The 26,030-nt window shown below is 40.4% G+C and overlaps 5 protein-coding genes across 6 annotated transcripts; 2 read left to right on the top strand and 3 right to left on the bottom strand.

The window, feature by feature from the left end:
- Nucleotides 1–170: 170 nt before the first annotated feature.
- slc25a33 (solute carrier family 25 member 33) lies at nt 171–7,548 on the top strand. The gene is made up of 7 exons (XM_079226564.1): nt 171–301; nt 2,029–2,202; nt 3,504–3,581; nt 4,764–4,864; nt 5,195–5,261; nt 5,835–6,115; nt 6,199–7,548. The coding sequence occupies exons 1-7, from the start codon at nt 264–266 to the stop codon at nt 6,396–6,398; spliced, it is 939 nt and encodes a 312-aa protein (XP_079082690.1). The 5' UTR covers nt 171–263; the 3' UTR covers nt 6,399–7,548.
- A 1,796-nt stretch (nt 7,549–9,344) lies between these two features.
- Nucleotides 9,345–13,922, top strand: LOC306743191 (uncharacterized protein). Of its 2 annotated transcripts, none has more exons than XM_079225683.1 (8): nt 9,345–9,454; nt 10,174–10,212; nt 10,298–10,606; nt 10,952–11,260; nt 11,875–12,189; nt 12,416–12,565; nt 12,649–12,721; nt 13,287–13,922. In XM_079225683.1, the coding sequence occupies exons 1-7, from the start codon at nt 9,424–9,426 to the stop codon at nt 12,690–12,692; spliced, it is 1,197 nt and encodes a 398-aa protein (XP_079081809.1). In that variant the 5' UTR covers nt 9,345–9,423; the 3' UTR covers nt 12,693–12,721; nt 13,287–13,922. The 2 variants fall into 2 exon arrangements, with proteins under 2 accessions (XP_079081809.1, XP_079081810.1); XM_079225684.1 differs by having other exon boundaries at nt 13,284–13,922.
- Nucleotides 13,923–14,935: 1,013 nt separating this feature from the next.
- On the bottom strand, nt 14,936–18,704 carry LOC306743192 (uncharacterized protein). The gene is made up of 7 exons (XM_079225685.1): nt 18,568–18,704; nt 18,290–18,388; nt 17,764–17,792; nt 17,307–17,332; nt 17,128–17,181; nt 16,973–17,035; nt 14,936–15,512 (listed from the first exon to the last, which is right to left on the bottom strand). Exons 1-7 carry the CDS (start codon nt 18,647–18,649, stop codon nt 15,308–15,310), a joined length of 558 nt encoding a protein of 185 aa, XP_079081811.1. The 5' UTR covers nt 18,650–18,704; the 3' UTR covers nt 14,936–15,307.
- A 913-nt stretch (nt 18,705–19,617) lies between these two features.
- On the bottom strand, nt 19,618–21,940 carry LOC306743314 (uncharacterized protein; the record flags this gene model as incomplete). The annotated part of the gene is made up of 5 exons (XM_079225818.1): nt 19,618–19,741; nt 19,840–19,959; nt 20,049–20,118; nt 20,232–20,298; nt 20,386–21,940. 5 exons carry the CDS (start codon nt 21,938–21,940, stop codon nt 19,625–19,627), a joined length of 1,929 nt encoding a protein of 642 aa, XP_079081944.1. The 3' UTR covers nt 19,618–19,624.
- A 1,193-nt stretch (nt 21,941–23,133) lies between these two features.
- On the bottom strand, nt 23,134–25,160 carry dnase1l1l (deoxyribonuclease I-like 1-like; the record flags this gene model as incomplete). Its single annotated transcript, XM_079226659.1, has 8 exons — nt 23,134–23,214; nt 23,296–23,392; nt 23,540–23,697; nt 23,798–23,910; nt 24,463–24,584; nt 24,677–24,763; nt 24,849–24,937; nt 25,020–25,160. 8 exons carry the CDS (start codon nt 25,158–25,160, stop codon nt 23,134–23,136), a joined length of 888 nt encoding a protein of 295 aa, XP_079082785.1.
- Between the last annotated feature and the right edge of the window lie 870 nt (nt 25,161–26,030).

Raw genomic sequence — 26,030 nt, 5'->3', positions numbered from 1 at the left:
AGAAGAAAAAAAACAGCCCACTTGCGCACGGTGGCGAGCACATGTGCTGACGTCACGGACAACACCCCCGTCCGGCCCTCTGACGTAAACCGTGAGCAGTTCGTCAGGTCACCCGGGCGCCGCTCCACCGAGCCGGTAGAGAGATACGGGCAGCACACGGACACGGGGATCACACCGCCGCGGATCCTCTCCTTTCCTCCGGCCCGACGAGATTTTAACAAGCGGCATAACACGAGCATGGTGGCGGTGTGAAGACGAAAAGGATGCAGAAGGACACTCTACTGAATCTCTTTGCAGGGGGGTAAGTGAACGCTCACGTTACTGCTTTTCGCCGGTTTAAGGGTTATTAATAACTCAACAGGTTCAGAGGTAAGGCGACCTTGGGTGCCACGGGGTTTGTTACACGAGTCACCCAGAAATGACTCGTGAACCTCACGCGCGTTAGAGAGCCGCGGACCCGCTAATGGAGGGAGCCGAGCTAGCTCGTGTTAGCTTAGCACTAGCTGCCGCATTTAACACCGGGGACATCGGTTTATTGGGCTGTGCTCTTCTTTGTGGCGCAAATGGGCGATACGGTATATTGACTCACATTTGTATTAAGGTATGGATCCTAAAGATGTTATTAAATAACGTTGTTGTCGTGGACAACGAGCGTCTCGACCACATCTTCAAGTCCCTGGATCAGTAGCTAACCGAAACCTCCTTGCGGAAGTGTGCTAGCACCCGTCCGCTAGCAGGGTCCCGCTGCAGCGTGTCTGGTCTGGAAGGTGCTGAACAACGTGATGGTATACTGCGTTACACCCCTACTGTGTGTAACACAATCCTGTGAGGCTGCTGTCGTGTCGCAGTCACCAGAGACGTCCGGCTGTAGGTCGCTAACCTTAGCCGACGTCCTTCGCGTTATGTAACGTTCAAAGAGGCAGATCAACTCCTCAGTGTCACATTTGGGCCTGTGGTATTACGACAAGCTTGTTGGCTTCCACATGATGTTAAAGTCACATTTTTAAACTGCGCTGACTTGTTCAAATGACGCCATTTTACCCTTGAAATGTTGCGATGAGCCTTCAGGTTACCGAGCTATAACTTCACACGTTGTGGCTCCACACATGAAACCGGTTTTAAAAGGAGTCGACTGTATTATAATAATAATAATAAGACTAAGATGTTGAACTGTATCCACCTGAATCTCCTCATAGACTCTTAAAATATGTGTCGAACCGTCTGAGGAGAAATGTGTGTTTACCTTTCGAGGTAACCATTACTCTGAAAACCGGCCGAGCTCGTTTGACATACTAACAACAATACTTAATAAACACACGCAAACACACCATTTTAAAAACACACTGGTCATTTCCAGACTGCTCACACTCTTTCAACCCCTTCACCTGGATTTCTTAATTTTGTGGTCACAGGTCATGGCCAAAACAACAACGCGTTGTGTCCTCATGGTTGCAGACTTTTGTCAGTCAAATTAGGTTGTGCAACGTGGAACATCATGTAATAATTAAATAACAAAACACTCAGATATGTGTGGACAGGTGACTTTCCAAATGTAATACCTGACCTAATTGCATCATATTTATTTGACTCTCTCCCCTCAGCACAAACCATACAGAGGCTTAGTCTGATCCCTTCCAGACGTCTAAGCCTGTCGCTGACAAGGTTATAGACATAGTTGATAAAGGATGTACCAATTAAACTTTTAAATAGCTAAATTCATGCAATAGTTTATGCTTGAATAGATTTTCAAGAACAGGGAAATGACTCTGCAATTAGAGCGTCTGAGCCATAAAACCCTCTGCCCCAGATGTGTTGGGTTGACTTGAGTATTTCCATTGCAGAGCCAGAGATCGGTCTTTGACCATAATTGTTCATAGCTCCTCAGCTGTGTTACGATGGAAGAACACTCTGCTAGTCAAAGCCGAAATGCAAATGCAAGACCAACTCTAACTATATTTGCTTGTAACATTTTAAACACCCGAGAGTCCATAATCCTTACTTGTATGTTTTTTTTGTGTCAATTTTCAGATGTAGTGGTACGGTGGGAGCCATCGTGACCTGCCCCCTGGAAGTGTTAAAAACACGGTTGCAGTCTTCTGGCCTCGCCCTTCGACCCGTCTTCCAGGTCCAGATGGGCACCCTAAGCGGTACTGGAGTTATTCGACCGGGTACAGTTACTCCAGGGCTGCTTCAGGTCTTACGGTAAGATGTTATTTTCTTTTGTTGGCTGTTTCTTGAGGTAGTTGCATTTTTCTAACTGCAACAAAAGTAACAACAATACACACAGCTGTTGCTGCTGTTTAGTGTGACTACCCTGAAGGGACTGTCATTATTGTAAGCTGGTTGCCTTTACAGTTACAAAGTGACGCCTTGCTGAGTTATGTTGTTTATGTTATGTTGTTTATTTATGTTGTTCATATGTTCTATTTTTTAACTTTTAACTGTTTTTGCACTACCCACTTTGTCAGACAGAAGAGAAACACAATTTCAGATCTTCTGCATGTTTGCACAAATAGAAGTGACAAATAAAACTGACTTATACCCTGCTATATATACATTTATTTATTTTTGTGTAATCTTGTTTTTCAACTGCTCTTTGGGGCAGCCCAAAACAGGGTGTCCCACCATGGCTGACATGTTTTTTTTTTTTTGTGGTGTCCATGCAAGCAGCTTTTTTATGACTAGTAAATCCTGGCGTGCCAAGACGAAGAAGGGGAGATTTTATCCAGGGTGCTTAGAACGACTCGTATTACACTGAAAGGACTGGGGCAACCAACTGAACCAGTCTGGACTGTTCAGATGTTGCAGTTAAAGTTGTATATCAATATGCAAATACATGTATATTTCAAAAGCAAAAAAAAGTATATGTACAAATAACACACATTTTTGTGTAAATCTAGATATTTTGCTAGTTTTTCCAACTTACCTCAGCTGATACAAAAATATTTTTTTAAACTGTGAGGAAATTGTCTTTCCATTTACAGGCTTATATTTATGCAAAACTATTTCTGGACTTGAAACTCCTTCTCCAAGTCATTGACACCACAATAGTGATCACTGTGTTATTGGGTTTTTAAAGTCATTGTTGTGTGAGAGGAGGTGTCCGGGTATCAGCGAGAGAGGTGGAATGCGTGAACACTACTCGAGAGACACGGTTTGCATTACAAACACCAGCACAAATTGCAGTTTTACCCTCCCCCTTAGCAAGGCCCCAGACAGACTTGACTAGCATCTGGCCAGTGAAGTTCACTCCCTTCAAAGAGTTTTAAAAAAAACCTTGAGGCGACGTTACCAGTCTCTGCAGAGAGGACTGGGTTTCATGTTTAAACTTGGTTAAACCAGCTCAAGTGAACAGGACTGGCGAAACACTTTGCAGGAACCGTCATACTCATTCCCATAATAGAACCGGTGGGGACGGTCCTCCACAGGCCTTTGCTGTAACATATGTATGTGTATGTAATCTCAAATAGTAGTGTTTTGATGGTGGTTTTCTTTTGTTGCAGGTCAATACTAGAAAAAGAGGGACCAAGATCACTGTTCCGTGGTCTGGGGCCAAATCTTGTTGGTGTGGCCCCCTCGAGGTACAGATACATCAGTGTCCCCACTACACTCAATCTCACCACCATCCTCACACATTGCTGTTTTTATTGAACAAAGACCTGACACTGGCAAGCTCTGTGTGAATAATAACTGCCCTTTAAGAGAACAGGTTTGTGATGACACCCTTTAAGTGATATTCAAAAACGATAAACAAAACAGGCCAAGAAGACTGCAGAGTGGTGGTTTCTCAGTGAAGTCTGTTGTTGTTATGTGGCAGGACACTTCAGAGTGTATTAATGCACAGCCACTAACTAAAGAAAACAGAAAAGCAGGAGGCTGTGTTTTATATTTGTAACTTTAATGGCTGACAGCATTAACAGTCTGTGTAAACGGGAAGCTGTTGTCATTGGCTTACCCCTACCTTACAGTGTTCTTTGAATCAGCTGTTTTGTTTTTGTGTGCAACGGTGTCTGTCAACACAAATCGTCTGTATTTGATCAAACTTATCTTGGCACAAGACTCATAAGTTGAAGAACAAATAAGAAACTATGTTTTAGGTTTTAGTTAAACCGTTTGTTAAAAAAATATTATACGCAGTACTAACGATGGCTTGATAATAACGAATCTGCCATAGGTCAAAGTTCAGTATTATGTTCGGTACATCTTGTTTCGATTTCACGTTTTTTTTAGTTTCAACAAATAGTCAGGACTTTGGCACGTTACCGTGTGGTTGATAATCTAAACTCAATAAAACCCTAAAATTCACAGTCCTGATGAATTTGCCATAAAATGTTGATTTAGACTTTGAGACTCTGTTAAGATGAAAAGGTTCATAGGTTGCGTATGTTTTTCACCATAGTTAATGAGTAGCCACAGCATGATCCTTTGCCCAGTAATTCCACTGTCCCTCGATTCCACTGGCCAACTTCGACAGGCTCTCATTCAGGGCCGCTCTGTGGTACCCAGTGCTTATTCAGCCCATTCTGGTGCAGTGACAGTTTGTTCCAGAAGCCAAGTAGAGAGAACAGGCATTGGGAAACCGACTGCTCTGGATGCACTCTGTCAAAGGCCAACACAAGTCCAAATGTAATATTTTGCAGAATTGCCCAGCTGTTTATAAAACACACACTTGCATATTCAAATGCATTCATTTAATGACTGTGTTCTAATATTTACAGTAGTGTCTGTGTAGAGTTCTCACCAGTTTGTTCTCTGTGTTTCAGAGCCATTTACTTTGCCGCATACTCAAAATCTAAAGAGACGTTCAATGGGTTGTTTGTCCCTAATAGTGGAGTGGTGCACATGTCCTCTGCTGGTCTTGCAGGTGAGCAGTCTCCTGTAAAATGTAATGCAATCCAGGGTCCTGCAAAAATATTATTGCTCATGCCTTGTCTACCATGTGAATGACATAACAGAATGCTTGCATGCCATTATTGACTATTAAAAACCAACATGGTAGACTTTTTTAAAAGGTCACTCTTTACAAGGCAAGTAATGCTGTTGCACGGTAATCCTGCTGTAATTCCCTGAAATCAATTAGACCGCATACTTCTATTCTTACAACTTTATTATGAGTTGCAATGTTGGGATGAAATAAATCTTGTTAAACTGAAGTGTAAAACTGAATGTGCTTCTGTACCCCCCCTGTTCTCAGCTTTCGTTACAAACTCTCTGATGAACCCCATCTGGATGGTCAAGACCAGAATGCAGCTGGAGAAAAGGTTTGTACACCTAATTTCAGCCATCATGTGTGTACTTGTATTTTAGCGCTAGTATTCCACGTTAGAGCGGTGTTGAACAATATGCCTTATTTTAGGGACTTGGGTGGTGGTAAGTTACTCCATATAATATGACCTTTGACAGAAACCTTTAACAGAGCTCCACGATGGTGTCCTTGTGAGACTGAGTGTGTGACCCGGCTCCATAAATACACACCGCTGACGCACTGACCTGCGTGCAGAAGAAGAGTCTATATTTACATTACAGAGTACAGGGCAGTAGTATCATGTGAGAACCCAGGAACAGATCTGGTCACTCTGTCTGGAAAGAACACCTGTCTTGCAGCATTACAAAAGTCAGCTTCAACTACACTAGATACTCATTCAACTCAATAAGGAAACTCCAGGGTATTGCATACTTCCTCAAATGGCTGAAAGTTGATGAATCACTTGGACAATAAACAGAAACAAAAGATAAGATGATCATTTACAGTTAAAATAGCTGTTATAGTTTCAACATTCCACCAAATATGATTTTGGCACTAATGAGACTGACTGACTGGTTTTACTCTTTAGAGCCCGAGGAGAGAAGAAGACGAATGCTCTGCAGTGTGCCCGATATGTTTACAAAACGGAAGGAATTCGGGGCTTCTACCGAGGCTTGACTGCATCGTATGCTGGCATCTCGGAGACCATGATCTGCTTCCTCATCTATGAGACACTGAAGAAACACCTCGCCAAGAGCCAATTTGCCTCCTCAAATGGTGAAAAGGAGAAGGGAGCAGCAGACTTCCTGGGTCTGATGATGGCTGCTGCTTTTTCAAAGGGTTGTGCGTCCTGCATAGCCTATCCACACGGTAAACACTAACATCCATTGTTTGTCTCTTGCAACACAAGTATTTGTTTTGAAGACTAATCTATTTTCTTTTTTTGTCTCCAGAGGTAATCCGGACAAGGCTGCGGGAGGAAGGAAGCAAGTACAAGTATTTCTTCCAGACGGGGAGGTTAATAGCGGTGGAGGAAGGCTACGCAGCTTTTTATAGAGGACTCATTCCACAGCTAATTAGACAAATCCCTAACACCGCCATCGTCCTCTCCACGTATGAACTCATTGTCCATTTTCTTGGAGAATCAAAGTGAAGAAAATGCTGTAAAGTTGGGATCCTGACAAACGACGGACGCCACACAAAACCCAAAACATGCTGGGCAAAAGACTTTTGAAAATGCAGTACATACATTTTATTTAATGTGGTGCTACAGAGACTTTTATGGTGGAACTGAAGCAGGTTGTACTGTTATCCAAAGAGCTAAACATATTTTATTGAAAGCTTGTTGTTAGGAGTTTATCAAAAGAACTGAAGAAGTAAATTAAAACTCCAAACCTGTGAAAAAGGTCATCTTCTTGGAGGACTCGTGTTAAGTTAACTAAATTATTGTATATTTTGTTCTTTTATGACATTGTTTGTTCCCTTTTATCAGTGGTAAGTGTACCAACACGCACAGGTTGACTATTTTGGTAATTCAGATGAAGTGCTAGTAGTAGTGCTGTTCCTTGAACTGTAATGACCACAAATCCTTTTGAGTTTTTTTGTTTCACAAATTCACTGGTTTTGAAGTTTGATTTACAGAGAAATGTATCATATTTTTCATATATCTACATGTAGATATATTGAAATATATCTATATATATATACACACAATTATATGCAGGCTTATCTGTATGTTTTCTTTGTGGGAAAAAGATAGTCACCTTTTACATAATATAATGAGAACTTGAATGCTTATTTGACCAATGGCTCAATAAAATGCATCAAGAAACAATATAATTTGGTGATTCACCCAAATACTGAAGATATTATTCTGTTATTGCCAAAATCCACCATTACTGTGATAAAAGCAAAAGGGCAGAGCAGAGTTGTTGCACAAGGGACAAGTTGGCTGGTTATGTTCTGAAGTCCAAATATTCCATTGAATTCATTTAATTAAGAAATTCTCTTTGACTGCTGAAAAATAATTTGGGAGGAAATAATGTGTCTTTAAGGAATTCATCCCACTTTTAAGAATATTCTACATTTTTCCAACCTAAAATGTGCAGTAAACGCTCCTTTGCTCTCTATTTGAAACATATGGTAGTCTATTTCTGCTTTGACTGAACATCAAGATGTGTTTTCTGTTCACTTTTGTCCAATTAATGTAGGTTGCTGAGATTGTGTTACCTTTTTACAGTAATGCCTCGCATACGGTCACAGATCTGGAAACGAGTCTTCCACATATGCCTATAAAGATATTCACCCCCTTTTGACATTTTTGTACTTCGTTTTACAACATGAATTCACAGTAGTGCTAGTCTTTTATGGCGTTGCGCAACAAAAGGAACATTATTGATGAATAGAAAAAGGTGGCCACATTGAGCTAAATTAAGTACAAATATAAATTGGATTAGAAGTGTTCACCTTAAATTGTAAAGACACCGTTGGCAGCAATTACAGACTTGATTCAGAGTAAAAGGCTTTATTATTAGTTTTAAACATTTAGACAATTTGCCCCTAATCTTTTTTTTAAACCTGACGGCCTGTGAAGTTGCAAAGGAACCACAGGTCAACAATTTTCCAGTCCTGCCACAAACTACGGATTATATTGAGGTCTAGACTCGGATTCGCTCATTTCCACGACTCCAACATCTTGGCTTTGTGGCCTCTGTGGAAAATACATATTCAGCCAATTTGCAGTTCTCTTTCAGACTGAAGCATGTTTTCATGATATCTATTATTTTGCACTATACATTTTCACCCACTGCCTTCACAAGCTCTCCAGGCCAGGGCCGGCCTCTGAGGAAGTGTCTCTGTTCTGGATGACTTGTGGTCGATCACGGATTCAAATGAGGTACTGAAAATGCAAACCTACAAAACAAAAACAAAAAAAGAAAGAAAAAAACACCCTAGTCCATAAGAAAGCCCAGTCATCTCTGACCGGAAAATGTCATCTGGCATTTTATTGTGTTAGTCACTTGGTGTCGATTTCACATTTCAGACATGAATCCGTACGTATATAATAATCTTCTTTCTGATGTGATTTTTGGTTGAGTCATCCACTTTGTCCTTTCTATCTTGGAAGAACGGGCTTGTGACAAAATGATGGGAAGAAGTGGGAGGATTGCAGCAGGAGGAATTGTGTTGTAATTCTTTGGATGGTGTGGCTATCAGTGTCTACAATAGTGAAGGAGGTGTTGGTCACCCTTCTCCAGCTGTTCTTCCCACGCTCTCTGAAATGTTTAGCCTACTACAGGGTCACAACTTTAGGCTACCAGGTTATGAAAAATCCTTTCTGCTATTCTTTCACTTCCTCATACATAACGGTTACTACATGTTATTACAACAATCTGTCTTTTTAGTATGAAATTCCCTTTTGGGTGCTGAAATAAAATACAGTCACAGTCAATTAAGACGGCCTGTCCACGTTCACATTATAAATATATAAATCAAATTATAACTTCTCGAAAAGACAATTCAACTTTGTCAAATACAATTTCAAAGAGAAAATGGAAAGAAATACATTATTAGTATTCTCCGATTTTACAATGCAGCAGTGTCCCTTTATATTCATGTAGGCATTTTGTTTGTTGGATAAATCCAGTGAACCATTTTAAAATATGCTGCGTTCAAAGACCTTGTAGTGATTGCACTGCCCTCGAGCAGTGACTCCCAGGAGAAGCGAGTGGGATACAGCGGCGCTGCGGCTGTGGTGACCTCTGTCTGCCGCAGGGAGAACTCTGCTCAGCCCCGGAAACCCCGACAGGTCGCTGTTAGGATGGCGGCCTAACGGTGAGTGCTTGTGCTTTCACAACGTTATCCCGACGATGATGATGGCGTAATGGTGACAACCACCCGGACTCATCAGCAGCCTCACTTTATTCTGGTGACAATAATCAACTGTTTACCGCTGCGTTAGTATCGATCAGTTATCGATAAAGCCTTTGGAGTCAGGTGGTTTCAGCTAGGTAGCCGTTAGCTGTACGTTAGTTAGTAAGTTCGACGGGACCCTGTGTAGCACACAAGCTAGCTAACGTTTTTTTTTTCACTAGCTCTCAACGGCTGTCTGTATCCTCGTCACCACGACAACGGGCACCCTTCCCACCCGTACCACTGATGGCAGGGTGAGGGGAGCCATGCTGACGTTCCTCCATATCCCTTTAACAGGTAGGTAACGGCGGGGGAAACGTGTTTGTCAGCTAGCTCTGAGGCAGGACCAGCTGACGTTCATGTGTTATGCAACAGGATCACTTAACCTGAGCTGAAGTTGGCACAGTTCCTTTGGTTAGTTAAGCTAGTTAATTACATTGGAAAGGAAATAACGTGCTTCTCGTATTTATGACTTCCGAAACTGTATCTTGTATATTGTGATACTATTCATGTTAAAACAGTTTCTCGTAGCTCGTTGTGATCCCGTTGGTTAACATTGTGTTTATCGTGTCTATCTAACGTTATCTCAAATAGAGCAGTGTGACACAACGGCCTGTCATAAATGCTACTCCATGAAGGTTATTATGTTCAGTGTTGTTGTTGAGAGGCACTGTTACAAAGCTCTGGTTATTTTGGAGACTTGGGTTATGGTGCTGTTGATTTGTTGTATTGTGTTGAGGGATGTTATAATATTTAGTCCATGCCATAGTTAAATAGGGGGAGCAAAATATAGTTTTGTAAAAATCTCAAGTTACAGCCTTTCAAAATGACCATAAAGTTGAATCGACACATCTCAAAAACACACTGATAAAGGGAGCATTCAATGCAGCACTGTTGTATTAGATCATATTACTTTGTGTAATTAATACATTAGCGACTGAACGTTAGTAGTTGCCATTTCTGTCATCTTTAATGGATTTTAATCTGTATTTTTTTTGGTTGTAATTTCCTCACAGGCCTGTTAGGTGTTCTGTGGGATGGAGTTGCTGCTTTTGGTATGCATGGGATTGATATAAACCTCCTGCATCCATAGCTGTTCCCACATTTTCTGTCTCTGAGTGATTTCTCTTTGATCCACAGGTGGGGTCAGACTAGTGGATGGGGAGAACAAGTGTTCTGGCAGAGTTGAGGTACTCCGCCATGACCAGTGGGGGACCGTGTGCGACCATGGCTGGGACCTTCGGGAGGCCGATGTGGTGTGCCTGGAGCTGGGCTGTGGCCTAGCTGAATCGGCCCTTCATAGTGCAGTGTTTGGTGAAGGCAGTGGAGAGATCTGGCTGCGACATGTCCAGTGCTCCGGCCATGAGTCCAGTTTGACACGCTGCGCTGTTGTCCTTCACAGTAACGCCTACTGCACCCACGAGAAAGATGCAGGGGTGAAATGCTCAGGTGACTGTCTACTCCGTTGAGGCATTTGATCCACCAATGAGCAGTACGAGGTGGTTGAGTGATTTCTGCTGGGTTGATTCATAGAGGCTACTCTGGTCGGTGACCAGTCAGACATGTATGCATTCAAATTCATACTGCATACAATTTTCAGGAAATCTAAAATCTTAATCCAAACTCTTTTGCTGCATCTCTGCCTCCGTGGTGGAACGAGTTCCCAAACTCAGCAGAATCCCACACTGCCTTCAAAAATCACATGAGAACCTATCTTGTCTGCGATAACTCACTTACTCACTTACATTTCACGATCTAATTCACGTTTTGTGATCAACCTGTCTTTACTCGCAGGTACCCTTTTAATGCCCACCCTCACCCTCCTGTCGCCTCACACTGTGTTCTCTCCTGGCGAGGCTGTTCGCTTCGCCTGCAATGTTTTGCTGGGTCACCACCTTAGTGACTTCCACCTGTACAAGCATGGAGTGTCTACACCACTGGTTACACAGAGGGCGGACCAGACCCAGACCAAAGTGGAGCTGACACTGTCAGACATAGAGACCTTCCACCAGGGCAGCTACAGTTGTGGGTACAGGATCATGGGCGGCTTCCCTTCTCAGCTGCTGAGCTCCCCACCAAGCAACTCCATAAACATCACTGTTGGTGAGTCATAACCACATCGCCTTATGTGTTATAACTCTGTTGCACCAGTGCCCATTCCCATAGCACAGTGTTTGGTTATGTAATATTATGTGTTTCATTCGATGTCCAACTCAACCTAATGGGTGTTTTATTTTAATTTCAAGTCCCTTGCCTTAAATACATTTTGATTTCAGTTTATTAAAATGATTTACTTCTAACATACAGTGTGTAACATGTAATACACATCATGTTTCACCAAATACTAATCTCAAGCACAATAGTTTACGTTTAGCCGGCTCTATTTGCTATTGTTATTATTACACATTTTTATTGTCACGCCTACTCTGAACTGTCATGATTTGTTTGTTGTGCTTCGTTTGTTGTTAATATGACTGTCACCGGTTATTTATTAGCAAAAATCTATAGTATACCCCGACCGAAAAGGTCATTTTATTTAAGATAATTTGTGAAAACATTTAAGAGTTGTAAGGAAAGTTATAGTTTTAATGTTCAAGTCCAAGTTGGGTTTATAGAAATGTTAATTTTTTTTTCAAGGTTTCTTTTTTTTGCCTGATCAATTGTCTGTATTACCCTGAACACAATAACCAATTTAATTATTTTCTGAATGATCTCAGTGGAACTCCTGACTCCCCAACACTGGTACAACACGTCCGCTGAGGCCCCGGCTGGTTCCGTCATTAAAGGCCACAACTTTAACATCACCTGCTCCACCCCGCAGCAGTACCCTGGAGGCTCCTTCCAGCTGCGTCTGATCCGCTCCAACGGCACCGTGCGCCAGTCCCTGCCCGCCCTCACCCCAACCGTCACTTTCACCTTTCCCAACGCGCAGAGCTCCAACGAGGGATACTACTACTGCCTGTATCGGGTCCAGCTGGGTGGGCGCACCTTTGTCTCCAGAGAAAGCCAGCCCCTGCCTATCGCCATCAGAGGTGACACTGATAATATTATAGAGACCAATGAAAGATCAGTAACATTGCATGTGTTGTGCTTACATTTTTTTAATATTTGTTATTTAGATTCTATGTCGATATTCCTGTGCAGTTATTTTTGGTGTTTCTCGTTTTTTGACTGTACTTGTATCACATTGCTGCAGTGGAAGATGCAATCCCATTCATAAAAACTCATCCTGTATGTGACATCTCTTCCCATCCTCAGACCCAGATCCAGTACTGAGTCCAATGGTGATCAGCTGGCTTGTGTCCGGCCTGACATTTCTTGTAGCTGTCATCGTTATAATTATTGTGGCCAAGGTGCTGTGTTACAAGGAGAAGAAGCCCACTGAACTGGAGCGAGAGACCAGAACCTGTAAGTTCCTTTAGACAGAGATGGGATTTCTCGATAACATCCTATATGTCTGCCCAGACTAATAGATGTGTTTCTGCCTACAGGTGTGGATAACACTTATGTTGCCTTATCGATTAACAAGCTATGAAGAGTATGCAGGCTACCATATCACTAAAGGTATTGAAGGTCATGCTTCTTGCACATTAGCTGCCTATCAAATAGTATTTATACCTCCTTGGAAGTTGTCATGTTTATAACAATAAATCAAAGGGGATTTTATTTTATATTTATTGCACCATCCTATCCTTATAGTGCTCGTTTGTCGTCACTGTAGGAGTTTTCCCACTTGTATTGTGGCAAGTGTTACAGGTGTATAATACTACAATCAACTGAAACCCCTTGACCACACATAGGTGCGGTCCATAAAAAAAAAAATCTATCAGCACCAGAAATATTTTAGTTGTCCTATTTAATGGGGTGAAAGTCGAAACATGTTTTTTTTGGTAATTCATTTAGATCACTTTGTAGTCTGTTTTCATTTGACAAAGGATTTTTTTGTTGGTGTCAAAAATCCACATGAAATCTACTTTGATTCATTGTTGCTTTAATGAAAACTTGCAAGGAGGGGTGAATACATTTTATAGGCACTGTAATATTTGATTTGTCATTGTCTGTGGGTGTATTCTTAATTGTGTCACACTAATACATTAAAGTGAAGCATGTCGTTTCATCCTTTAAGCAGAATCACACATGAGGACAGTCGAGGGGCTCAGACAGCGTCCATCGTGGATTCAGCTGGCAGGAGACGTGACGCAGAACCAAACAGCTCGGTCTGCCATCCACTCCTGAAAAGAAGCCCCACCATCCAGCTCAGTAGTCTGGATAAGGCAGTTTTTATTGGACTTTTTATTGGACTAACATAGACCTACATAACACTAAATGGATGTGCTTGGCTTTAAAGCCTTCTGTTATGAGATGTAAACTACAAGCCACAGAAGACTGACCGTGTAGATTATTTCCAGTTCAACGTCTGTAGGGGTTTCAGATAGACTTTAGATTTGGCTACTGCCATGACACCAGATGTATGAAGTGGAAAACTGCAACAAAAAGCCAAACTGGGGAAAATGTGATGCAGATCCTTCAGGTCTGTGTTGATGCATTTTAAAGAAATGTAGTATTTATTACAAAGTAACACTAAAGACGGGCTCAACTAGCTTATTAGGTAGTCGCTTCTCCAGATCAATGATCCTTAAAGGATTAGAAAATGTTTTTGTATTTGAAGTCTAACCCAATGCATCTTATGCCATTTACAATATGTAGATCACTGCACTTTAAGTTAATAGAAGCTGTAGTTGATTAAAACGTGCTGTTGTTGGAACTTCTGGGTTCAATTTGTTTTTGTTGACAATCTACAAACATTTCTGCATAAACTGTAGGTGGATTTCTCGCATCAGATTGAACTACATTGGAGGAAACATCTTTTAACATAATTCATAATTTAATCAATTTATATAACCTCAATTGTGTAAACATTTATTGTTGCTTTTGAATAAATTACTAGGTGCTTCAAATGTTTACATATGCAAGCTCTTTTAATAGTTTGAATAATGCAATAGCAATACAAAACACATCACATCAAACTCTACAGAATGTAAAGGTTGGACAATATAAATGTGTAATATCTCTGCTGGAACCAAGCATAAACATGTCATTACAACTTGTATAAACAGTTAAATTTCATATTTTTACCCAAGATAAAATGTTACTACTTATTAAACGCTGAAAAAAAACAATTAAATCCCAATTATTCCTACAAAACCACTTAGGCACTTGTATTACAGCATGTCTGAAAGCTGTACTTTTTAATAATTATTTGTGAAAACTGACAAATGTGTGTATATATATATATACATATATATATATATACATATATATATATACATGTATATATACATATAGTATATATACATATATATACACATATACATATATTTGAAGAAATATCTAAAAGTTTATTACAATTTGGCGAAATTAAAAATTCTCTTGATGGAATCTCAAATTTAAACAATGGCCGATGAAGTCAGAGATTTGTGTCCAATTCTGATGTGAAGTTATACATTGTCTGTCAAGATGTGGATAAAAAAGTGTGGTCTTCCCGTGCAGATAGATTAATTGTGAATTGCTGAGACTTATAGTATATTTAATTGACTGAGGCTAACAATAATAAAATGGGGTTGACTGGCAGTTTGATCCTTTATGCGCAAAAAACAACAACTCAGTCAACATAAATATATCTCTTTCTAAATATCAAACATATTATTATGATAATCCACTGACCTTAAATTGAGATAAAAATCCGTGGATATGTAATATGCAGCTGCGACGTATTTAGCCCTAAAAGGAGATCACCAGTGGGTGCACTGTGATGTGGATGATGATGATGATGATCTCAAAAACTTCAACAGATCACACTGAAATTGTCCAGGTAAGAGGAAGAAGGCTTCTCTGTATTTCTGAGTGATCTTTTAGAGTGGCATCCTCATCTTTTCTAGTAGTGGTCAGTGGTCATATAGCAATGCTGCTTGACAATTTTACCCATAAGCAAGCAAGTAAACTGCAACTATAAAGCATAAACATATTGCATAAAGCCCAATCTCAGCAATGTCTAAAATAAAAGGCATTAACCAAAATACATTCATCTAATTAAAAATGCACAATTATGTATAATATCCTCAAACTGAGCATGAATTCAAAATAAAAAAATCATTCTATTCCTTGGAGGGATTCATTTGTCTCCATACTTGAAAAAACTAAGTAGAGGAAGACTGCCACAGCCAGGAACACCACAAACTGAACCCAGAGAGGGATGAGGCGAGACTTCGGTGCCTTCGGAGCATCTGGAGATTTCATGGGTGCCGAGTTCATGTAGGTGTTTCTGTAAGTGGACGGTGTGTCGTACATGACAGGCCTGAAAGGAAATGAAATGATCCTTGAGTACATTAAAAGAGTGCTGTTATCACGGTTCTAACAATGTTGGGTTAAGTAACAATGAAGAGACTAAATGTATTGTCACCCCAAATTTGAATTGAACAGCATTGCGATGCGGCCCTTTGTGGGACAATCAATGTCATTTTGACAGAACTTTAAACAGCAAGACCTTTTGATTATCAATTAATTGCTTTAAACCCTCATAAATCACACATTTCTGGCACATTTCAAAAGACTGAAAGAAAACGCCAAGCAGGACTCGGACAAAGTTTCATTTCTGTTGGTTGGACAAAATAAGAAGTTATCACCTCGCACTCGAGGAAACTTGTGCTGGGCTTTTTGTAGTATTTTTAAAAAGTATTCCTACATTTTATAGACTGAACAATGAGTGGGGGAGGAAGTATTCAGATCCTTTACTTAATTAAAGGTGCCATATACGAGATTGGGAGCATTTCTATTGCCTTTCAACGACTCAACATGGTGACGGCTCGCAGTTTGGGGGGGTCGGGTGAACAGCTAAAGTCTTCACCTGAGGCTGAACCGAGTGGTGGGAGCTTTCTAACATGGCCTCGGCCAGTCGGGACGGCGTTATCAGCTGTAACCGCTCTACGAGAGCAGTGCCGTGAGCTAGCCAGTGGGGCACACTCACATGCACAAACATGCCCAAATACCATGAGCAGCCAGTCCGGTATGGCAGGAAATCAAGGAGAAGCTCCAATTACAACACGCGGAGAGCAAGAGACTTCATTCTCTGCTCAGGGAGACGTGACTATACGATATCTATACACACAAAATAGTTGTTTGCTGTTGATGGTCTGAATCACGTATATTGCACCTTTTAAAAGTAGCAATACTGCAATATAATACAAAACTAAAAAGGTAAAAGACAGGTAAAAGTTCAACATTGAAAATACCACTGAAGTAAAAGTACATAAACATACTTGGCACAATATACTTAAAAAGGTCAAAAGTAAAGTGAGTGTTTCTGTTATAGTTTAAATTATTCAATTGTTATTACTGATGCATTAATGTGTGCGTAGGATTTTACTGTTGCAGTTGGTCGAGTTGGTGCTCATTGTTGTTTAATCTACATCATATTTCAAATGCTCAAACATTTTGTATGTAAAATCTTAATCTTTAAAGTAACCAGCCACCATAGCTGTCTAATAAATGCCCTAAATAGTCCAATATTTGCCTCTGGAACTATGATGGAGTAAAGGTATGAAGTGTGTGTGTGTGTGTGTGTGTGTGTGTGTGTGTGTGTGTGTGTGTGTGTGTGTATATATATATATATATATATATATATATATATATATATATATATAGTAAATAGTCAAGTAAGGTACTTGAAGTAAAGTACAAAAGGTGACTAACAAATTTCCCAATTTGAACCAAAATAGATTCTGATGACACTATTTGACTTTATATAAATACACTTACTCATCGACAAATTCCCGTCCTCTGTATTCAGGCTTTGGCCGTGAGTAGGTTGAGTAGGATTGCCTGTCGAGAGTAACGTAGAACAGAACATGAGTGGAAACGTCTCACCAACTGAGACAACAACAACTGCAAAGATGTATATATTTATAACTTACTCATGTTCAAATTCCCTCTCATTCCACTCTGGTCTTGACCTCACGTAAGAGCAACTAGATAGACAAGAAGGAAAGTAATCCATAAATTAAGAGTTTTATTTTTCAATTTGATTTACTGAAATAGAAGAAAAGCAATGAATGTTTGGAGCTGACAATAGAGGACGTGAGAGAGAACTGACCTGTCTCCTGCAGCTTCACTCTTGACCTGCAACGTGGGAAGCAGTGATAAGTAGTGAGCTTTTACAACAGTGTTGATATAAACAATGTATACTTTTAACTGTCCCTGCATTTCATTTACATAACGTTTCATTTATATTTGTATCTCTGGCCCATCCATGGGACACCCCTCCTCAATAAGATTAGAAAACAAAGTATAATTTACTTGACTTTTTGTCAACAAACTAAATCTCTCAGACTCGGGGCCCTCAAACTAAAAGGAGAACCTAAATGACATTTGACAGTAATGGAGATGCCTAATTTCAGGGCCAATAATAATGGCAGGTTATAGATGTACCTGTTGAATTCCCCGAAAAATATTTTTTTTACCAACAGTCCTCAGCAAATATGAGTCTTTGTTTATTCATTAGACGAGCAAAAATATTTAAACGGAAAAAAAGCATGGACAGATTTACTTACAGGTGTCCTGTACTCATAGGTGACTTCCTCTGAAAAGAAAACAAACATGAGGATAAATGTCAAGTGTGCATTTCCATGACATAAATATAATTAGTTTGTAACAGTACAGCTATAATGGCAAAATATTACAGTTATACAGTAAATGTAGATCTTTTTTTAAAGGGATAACAAAGTTTACTCATACAACATGTAAGTAGACTTACATGTTGTATGAGTAAACTTTGTTATTCAGAGCCACAGCAGACTTAGTCTAAGAAAATAACTTGGATTATCTTGTTTTTGGCCTCCTTACTTATCCAATGTTTTTCTTAAATCATTTTTTTTCTCCAGGTAGGTCCCATTAAGGTTATGAGACTAAAGTCCGAATATCTTGGTTTATATTGCTTACATTTTGCGACGATGTATATGTAATCCTTTGGAGAAAATGAGTAACACTATGAGGAATGTACAATTATCTATAATTAGACTTCTGGTACATTTGTGGACTTGTGTATGCTCTCTAACTGTCCTGTATTCATCAACGGACCCTCTTCTCTGTAGTAGGTTTTATCAGATGACGGCTTCGCTGTCTTCCCTTTGGCCATGGCCTCTTTCAGCTTCCTCTCATACAGACTTCTGGTGGAGTCTGAGAACACAAACGAGTCATTAGAGATAACGAACACGTGTAGAAAGTGAGACACACGGATTGAACGCTTATTACAGGAGTGGAGTTCGTTCACACGCAGGGGAGGCCTGTGAAGTCAGCTGCCAGAAAAGTGGATTCAAAAACGGGCGCAAAGTGAGCGTTAACCGCGAGCCACTCACCGACCACAGGCCCGTGCTTTATCCCGTATTCTTCCAAAAGGTCGCTAATGTCCTCCGCGGATTTACTTCTGAGCGAAGACATGTTTGTAATTTGATTTGTTCGTTCAGATTTCTGTGATTTGTTGGTATTTTTTGGCGTGTTCCTGTCTCGGTTAGGCTGTTAGTTTATTTTACCCAAAACAGACCAACAGCCCAAACTCTTCCCTCCGAGGTGACCAGTGGCAGCTCGTTTTGTGACACTGGTGGGAACAATTCTGTGTGGAGTCGAACACGAGTTTAGAAAAGAAGAGAGGGTTAAACCCCGCTCCCCTTTATTGACCCAGGTGTTAAAAACATTCGCCTTTTCCTTCAAACGTTACATCGTTTCCGTTTGACACATTCTTCTTTTATGGTTTCTAGTCTGTTTTCTTTCCGGAAATATAGCAGCGTCACCTGCTGTCTAAATATGTTCACGTTCACACATGCTAATACTAATGTAGGTAAGTAAGGTCATGCTTTTATTACTAACAGCATAACAGTAACTATCAAAAAGGAGTTTCCCGTTTGAGTGTCGTCTTATTTTTTTTTAGCATTTTATTTCAGATAACAAAATACTTTAACCAATACTAAATAAATAAATTAACCACTTTACACACTGTTGCACAGTTTAAGCTGTAGTAATGTATTGTATATTGGAAGTTAAATTCGGTATGGCAAAACGTGTATCTGCAAAGCATATAACTGTCAGATACTTTGTACCAAATGTCCCTCTGTGTTGATGCAGAGAAGAACCAGAAGTATCTCAAAACTGTAAAGTACTATGGTAAATGTACTGAGTTATTGTCCACCGCATTAGATGCCTTATATTTAGGCCTATTTAGCCCTGAGAAAATTGGAAATATGACTTATAGTTCATACAAACACATCATTGTAAACAAAGATATATCTTTATTAAGCACACATGAATGTGTAGCACTTTATATTGCATTTTTACAAGACAATATTGTCATTTTGGATGTTTCTTTCATCAGCCGTAAGCATGTGAACAAATCTCAACTACCAAAAATTAGGGTATGACCTAAAAGTGCGACACATGGCTGAACCAGCCCGCGTGGTCTGTGGCAAACCAGAGCATCAGCAGCCCCGTAAGTATCACCAGAGCCATCTTCAGTGTCAGCTTCAGCATGTTGAAGCACTGCGGGAACAAAGGACAGGGCCGAGAGGCAAAGTAACTAAACCATTCAGGAACAAATGAACAAAGTGAATGTCCAGAAAAAGCCAGTGAGTACACACTTTGTGTTTCCTGGTACACATGTGTGTGGTGCTGATATCTGGCACGTTCTCCGGTAGCTGAGTGTTTGGGGGGTCACAAGCCTGTGACATTATCGTGGCGTCGTCAAGCTCCGTAAATTCCTGGACAAAGGCAAAGCAGTTAGTAAATCTAGTTAAGTGTTCATCTAAATGTTTTTTTTTAATGTGTTCTCATGTGTCCACATGAAAACCTCAGATGTCTCTGCAGAGCTCAGGTCCTCCTCCCCGTCTGTGGAGCTGCTGAGTGAAGCTCTGTCACTGCTGAGAAACAAAAAAGCAGACACAGTTGTGTTTTGTTTGGAACTGTCGTAGCTCAAGTTGCAGCTTTATTATTACACAAAAAGAAGTGTAATAATACGAGGAATCTTGCTCACCTGTCAGTTTCATAGTGAATGACTTGAGACAATGGATCTGCACAAAACTGAACTTTTATCTGTCTTCCTATAAAATGCACAAATGGAAACTGATCAATTGTTTGATAATGTGATTCCATATAAAGAGTATATACCCTTCATCGTCTTCACTCACCTTCTCTTTCGTTCTCACCGTCGCTGTCGTCATAAAATTCATAGAAAGCCTTGATTCTCTTTTGCTCTTGTTCCCAGTTCCTCTCCTCTTCATACTCGTCTTCTCCCAACTCTCCAGTCTGTGTGATCCCAGAGGCTTCAGTTTCTGTGTTGAAGAAGAAGAAGCTATCATCCAGGGATCCCTGGCTAGAGGGGTTTGTTGTTTTTGCATCCCCTCGCTGTACCACTTCTTCTGCAGAACGCTGAGTCACATCTGAAAGCGGTGTATCTGCTTCATCTGTGTCCTCTGTGGTTAACAGGTCTTCAGACAGAAGCGTATCAGTTGTTAACCCGTCTAGATTCCAATACTTGTTGAAATCTGCTGGATCCACTCTGTGGTAGCAGCCAGAAAAGGATGCACCGCTCCCACCGTGAGTCTCCTCCAGTTGCTCGTTGCTTTCAAGATCTTGTAGACTCATACAATCAAGGAGTTCCTCGTCACTCCTTTTTTCTTGGACCTCATCATCACTGGAGGTGTAGGAATCACTCTCACCTGTCGCACCTCCATCATCAACCGCTGTTTCAGCTGCATCACCAGACACATTCTCCACATTGTCTTTTTCTCTATCCGCCACAATCAGGCTCCTGAACTCATTGGCATCCACTTCTAGATCTCTGCTGTACAGATACCCGTCCCCCTCCTCATCAGGTTCATCAGCTCTTCTAATCCACATTGCATCTGTTACAGCTCTTTCCTGACAGGTTTTCTCCTTTGTAATTGAATCGCTGCCGGATGCACAAGCCAAGGCCTTTGACTGTTGATTCTTCTCTTGACTTTGACCTCCATCTTCTACATATTCACATGAGGAAAAGTCTGAGGGGTAATCTGCAAAACTCTCACCTGCATCTTGGTGCTCCTCCCCTGAAAAAATCTTAATTTTCTCTCTATATTTCTCACTATCAACTTCAGCAATAAGATCCTGCAGATTTTGCACTGATATTTCTGGAAACTCCAAATTGGCTTTCGCTGGGCCATCCATGCAAGGATTTTCAAGCTTCTGCTCACGGGACAGAGCGAGAACGGCTTCTTCTTGTTCGATTTTCATACCCTCACGCTCAGAATCACACGAGTCCTCTTCCTTTTCTCTTTCTTGCTTGTCCTCTTCAATCCCATCACCTCTTACCATCATCTCACTGCCACGTTCAGGGACTCTCTCAAAATAGGACACCTCCTCATTACTCTCGATCTCACCTTGCTCCTTGTTTCTAACTTGAGGGTTTTCAGCACCCTCCGGGGCCAGAGGTTGTCCCTCAGTAAAGATCCGGTCCTCTTTATTCCCATCGCAAAACTCGTTGCTGCTGCAAACCAACCTCAACACAAACTCTGGTTTCTCTCCTGTTCCCATAGTGTCTTCCTCATCCTCTTCCTCTTCTCCAGAGCCTATCTCTTCAGTCTCTCCATCTGAGCTTGAGTAATCCTGCTCCGGTGTTTTGTCCCTGTTCAAGACCCCTCCACCTTCAAAATCCTCCTCTTCGCTTTTATCACCACACTGCTCTTCGTCAACATTTTCAGCCATGTTTATATCTTTAGTTTCCATGCTAGACAAAACTGCAGTTTGACAAGTTGCTTCCTGTTGCAGAGACCCGTCTTCCTTTGTGAGAAAGTTTTCTTCAGATCTGTCTGCCTCAAATCTTTCTTCTGAATTGAAATTCTCAAAGTCCAAATCTTCATCAGGGAATGATGTGGCAGCTGTTTCTGTAACATCACCGTTTGAAAATTAAATACTTTCACAACTAGTTTAAAAAGAAAAGTAAATACAACAGTACTAAGACATATAAGACGTATGCCTTACCTGAAAAAGTATCACTTAGTAGATCAGCAAAACTTTGTTCCATCTTTTCAAAAAGGGAAAACAATAGTTCATATAGTACGAGTTATATCAAGACAAACATTACTGCCACAGATCGTCTCTTCTCATAAAGGAAGAGAGCGCGATCTAACTCTCATCTGCTGATGCTGTATGTGGCTTCCTGTCAAACAGACGTTGCATAGATTACACATTAAATCTAATGTATTTGGTTCAATATATAACTACAAATGTCTACATAATGTAAGCCCTACCGTAACACTGAAGGTGATCAAAACGTGTGTCTCGCTAAAAAGTTAAATCACAAAAGTAATGTTTTGCATGTCTTCAGGAACTTACCTTCATGAGCTCATGAAATGAGGTCAGCTTTGATGTGGTCTTGGTTTCAGATGCACAACACTCCAGCAGTTGTTCCTTCATGTTGAAACAACTCATGTTTATTGTGTCTTACTGTACATAACTTTGTACTGTTGTATTGAAGACTTTTCTGTTTGTGGTTGCCTTTAATTTAACCAGATTCTAGGATAGCAATACATTTCTGCATCTCACTACTGCATTTTAGTTCTTAAACTGCACTGCAACTTTTATTCTATTTCTTGCTTTTTGACTTTTTTTTCTATTTTAATGAATGTTCTTAATTGTTTTAAAATCTTGTTTTCTTTTGCATTATGTTTTGATGCTTTTAATGGTTTTATGTGAAGCACTTTGAATTGCCTTGTTGTTTAAATGTGCTATACAAATACACTTGCCTTACAGTGCCACTTTAGTGATGAGTTGGAGTCATTAAAAAAAACTATTATTGTCAGTGAATCTTTTGATGGTAACTTTGATTTATTTTGACAACTAATATCCAGTAAAACTACAGTTCAGATCAGACCTCATCCTGGTTTGTTGCTGGTTTCCTACAGCTCACTGCGGAGGAGGTAGCGGTGGTTAGGCTTCAGGTCAACTTCCACAGGAAAATGATCACTCACCTGAAGAGCCTAAAAGTAGAAGAAATGAATGTTAATTTGTATGTAAATAACTGAATCAAAGGAGGGTATATGTATAGATGACATGTTTACCTCCTCCTCTGTTAGATGGAAACTCTTTTTAAAGTTGAACGGTTGAGCTGAACCCGGCACTATACTGGAAATGATCTCACGTCCGTGGACAATGATCCTGTAAAATCCAAATTGTGTGTATGACATTACCCTGCAGCAGAAAACCCTTATAGAAAAATATATTATTATAGAGCGTATACATGCATTTCATTGCTGAACACTTCTTCGGTGACTTTATGTAATTCAGTTTTCAGCAGTCACAGACCTGTCATAGGCGCAGTGTGTCTTCTCACGGACAGTAGTGTCTTGCTCATCTCCAATTAACCAGCGGAACTTTGGGTCACTCCTCAAGCGCACGGCTCTCCAGCCCTTGATGGTGACATAGCTACAGCCGGCGTTGAGGTCCCCTAAGATCATCACGTTCTGGGTGAATGAAGGGAGGCAAAAGGGGAAGTTCAAGAGCTAAAAAAAAGAAATATATATAAATATACTGTGTTTTAATGATGATGATGGTCTAACTTACATCAGTCTTCCATTTCTTGTAAATTCCTTTGAAGACAGTATACAGTTCATTAATCTCCTTCATGGCGTTTCTTGGACAGGTGTGTTGCCCAATCAGGACAAAATCCTTCACCACTGCAAAGTAACAACAACCACTCAAACATTTATATCTTCAATGAATGTGTTTACATGCAAACTTCAGTCTTTTCTTGATTTTGCTCATATGGTATGATCACACATATACTAGTGCTCACATGGAAAATAGAGAACCCTGATTATTAATATCCCTGTATACATTACTATAATATTACCCAGGGTTTAGTTGTCTGTGCACGAGCAGACGTGCGTCTCTTTTATTCCTCCAAATCCTGTATAGCAGTTATTTCAACAGGTGTTGTTACCACAACTGTTGAGGATGAACCCAGCTTGGTTTCTGGCTGTTTGAACTCGGCTGCATTTATCATTCTGCTGCTTGATTTAGTTTTTTCATCTGATCGTCAGACATGAGAGAATTGTTTTAAAAACCTGAATAACGTGTCAATATCCACCTACCAATCAGGTTTTTAAAACAAAGGAAAATAAAGTCGATCTTTGTGAAACTGGCCTCAAATCTTAGCTGGGATTATATTGTGTGCTAATGTGGCTACTTTCTGTTTCTGTGTGATTCCAAAGATTGCCTCATCGTACGTGTCGTTGGGGAGTGAAAGCGAACGATGAAAGGCTCTCTGGAGAAAACATCTGTTTCATTGGTTCCTTCTCCTTCTAGTTTAGGATACTGATAATGCTCTTTGATCGTCAGCACATTGGTCCTGGAGAAGATGAGAGAGAAAAAAGACAACATTAAGGATGTCATGTTAATCTGACCCTTGAGAGCAAAAGGTTGTGTTTGATTACGGGTTACCTGTAAATGTAGACATACTGCTCTTTGTAAGTCTTCCTGCCCAGCCTTTCACTTTCCACATAGGAGTATGAGTTGGATTTGTCAAACCTGCGGATCACCACGTAAATGAGAAGTTTAAAGTTGCAGTTGTGACAGAGCTCACTCAGCAGTTTCAATCAAACAAAGCTCGTACCTGTTGAGATCCTTAACCAGAGTTTGTATTGCTGCTCCTTTAGAGTCTCGGACCTCCTGAATAAGACACAAGTCGCACCGAGAAAGAATCTTGGGAGCAAAATATAAAAAAAGATCTATCAGTCATCTAGTTCTGCGTGGATATCGCTCTAGCTGTTGCACAGTAGAGTACCTTTAGAAGAATCCCCATAACCTTCTTGTTGTTCGCCTTTGATTCACCAAAGCTCTGAACATTGAAAGCGCAGATTTTCAAGGAAGATGCGGCGTTCAACGCACAAAACCCCACGACAAACAGCAGAACTGCAGTCCTCATCTTGTGTAGGATTATCACTCTGTGGGTAAAAGAGAGTTCTGCAAGATCCTCCCAGTCATATTGTGAAATATGTTACAAATACTTCTTCACTCATCGGCATCTACTTTGCAGCCTCTTACCTTCCGTGCCAGTTTCAACAGGAGACTGACCTCAGTCCAGCAAAGAGCCATCTCTTCAATGAGCTGTGGTGTGTTTGGGGAATATGCAGGTAAACGTGTGTGAAAGATCTGTGTGGTGGATGTGCTGTGTCAGTGCCGGTGGAGAATGGAGCTTTATCTGGAACAGTTAAAACCACCGAATACAATGAACAATAGTGTGTTTTGTCTCTGGGTTTGAGTTTAATCAGACAATAGACGGTGCCATGTGTCATGTCTGTCAGTTTCATGAACATTTGTTTAGAATTGACAACATATTATTCATTTCAGTCATTTTAGCATTGACATGAGCAGCTGGTAGTTGCCACACAGAGCCATCACATCACTGGGACAATTCATGCTGTACACTGGTGCAGTCTTAACTGTGATGGGGATGGTTCTACCTCAGAACTGTGAAGTGACAATCATTTTTGTTTCATACCAGATCTTAGAGAATAAGTATGAGTGAGTCCAGTGGTACACAGGGATATTTAGTCTCTAAGTAGGAGGAGATCTTCCTCAAAGGGGAATATATGTTGGTTGATGGATGATGATTTGTTTAAAATATATTAGGATTCAACCAAGAAACGGACTAACTTAAATGGTCCTTTCTTACAAAGCCTTCATGTATCTCACGTATCTGTTTTAATCTTAATCCAGCATGAACTCAAGACTCCAACCAATGACACTGTATTTGATTTCAACGCACAAAGCTTAAAAATGTTTCTCAAAAAAA

This window comes from Taurulus bubalis, assembly GCF_910589615.1.
Source record: "Taurulus bubalis genome assembly, chromosome: 11".
NCBI classification, from domain to species: Eukaryota; Metazoa; Chordata; class Actinopteri; order Perciformes; family Cottidae; genus Taurulus; species Taurulus bubalis.
Note: the sequence above shows the minus strand (reverse complement) of the source record. Positions and strands in the feature narration are given on the sequence as shown.

What these genes read in the sequence shown, in the direction of transcription:
- slc25a33 (XM_079226564.1), top strand. Translation starts at nt 264, where the DNA reads ATGCAGAAGGACACTCTACTGAATCTCTTTGCAGGGGG. An exon ending in GTTGGTGTGGCCCCCTCGAG is followed by an intron (nt 3,582 to 4,763) that starts GTACAGATACAT and finishes TCTGTGTTTCAG; the next exon opens with AGCCATTTACTTTGCCGCAT. An exon ending in AGAATGCAGCTGGAGAAAAG is followed by an intron (nt 5,262 to 5,834) that starts GTTTGTACACCT and finishes TTTACTCTTTAG; the next exon opens with AGCCCGAGGAGAGAAGAAGA.
- LOC306743191 (XM_079225683.1), top strand. Translation starts at nt 9,424, where the DNA reads ATGCTGACGTTCCTCCATATCCCTTTAACAG. An exon ending in GGATGGAGTTGCTGCTTTTG is followed by an intron (nt 10,213 to 10,297) that starts GTATGCATGGGA and finishes TTTGATCCACAG; the next exon opens with GTGGGGTCAGACTAGTGGAT. An exon ending in TGCAGGGGTGAAATGCTCAG is followed by an intron (nt 10,607 to 10,951) that starts GTGACTGTCTAC and finishes CTTTACTCGCAG; the next exon opens with GTACCCTTTTAATGCCCACC.
- LOC306743192 (XM_079225685.1), bottom strand. Translation starts at nt 18,649, where the DNA reads ATGTCTTCGCTCAGAAGTAAATCCGCGGAGGACATTAGCGACCTTTTG. An exon ending in AACCTACTACAGAGAAGAGG is followed by an intron (nt 17,793 to 18,289) that starts GTCCGTTGATGA and finishes TTTTCTTTTCAG; the next exon opens with AGGAAGTCACCTATGAGTAC. An exon ending in GGACGGGAATTTGTCGATGA is followed by an intron (nt 15,513 to 16,972) that starts GTAAGTGTATTT and finishes ATTTCCTTTCAG; the next exon opens with GCCTGTCATGTACGACACAC.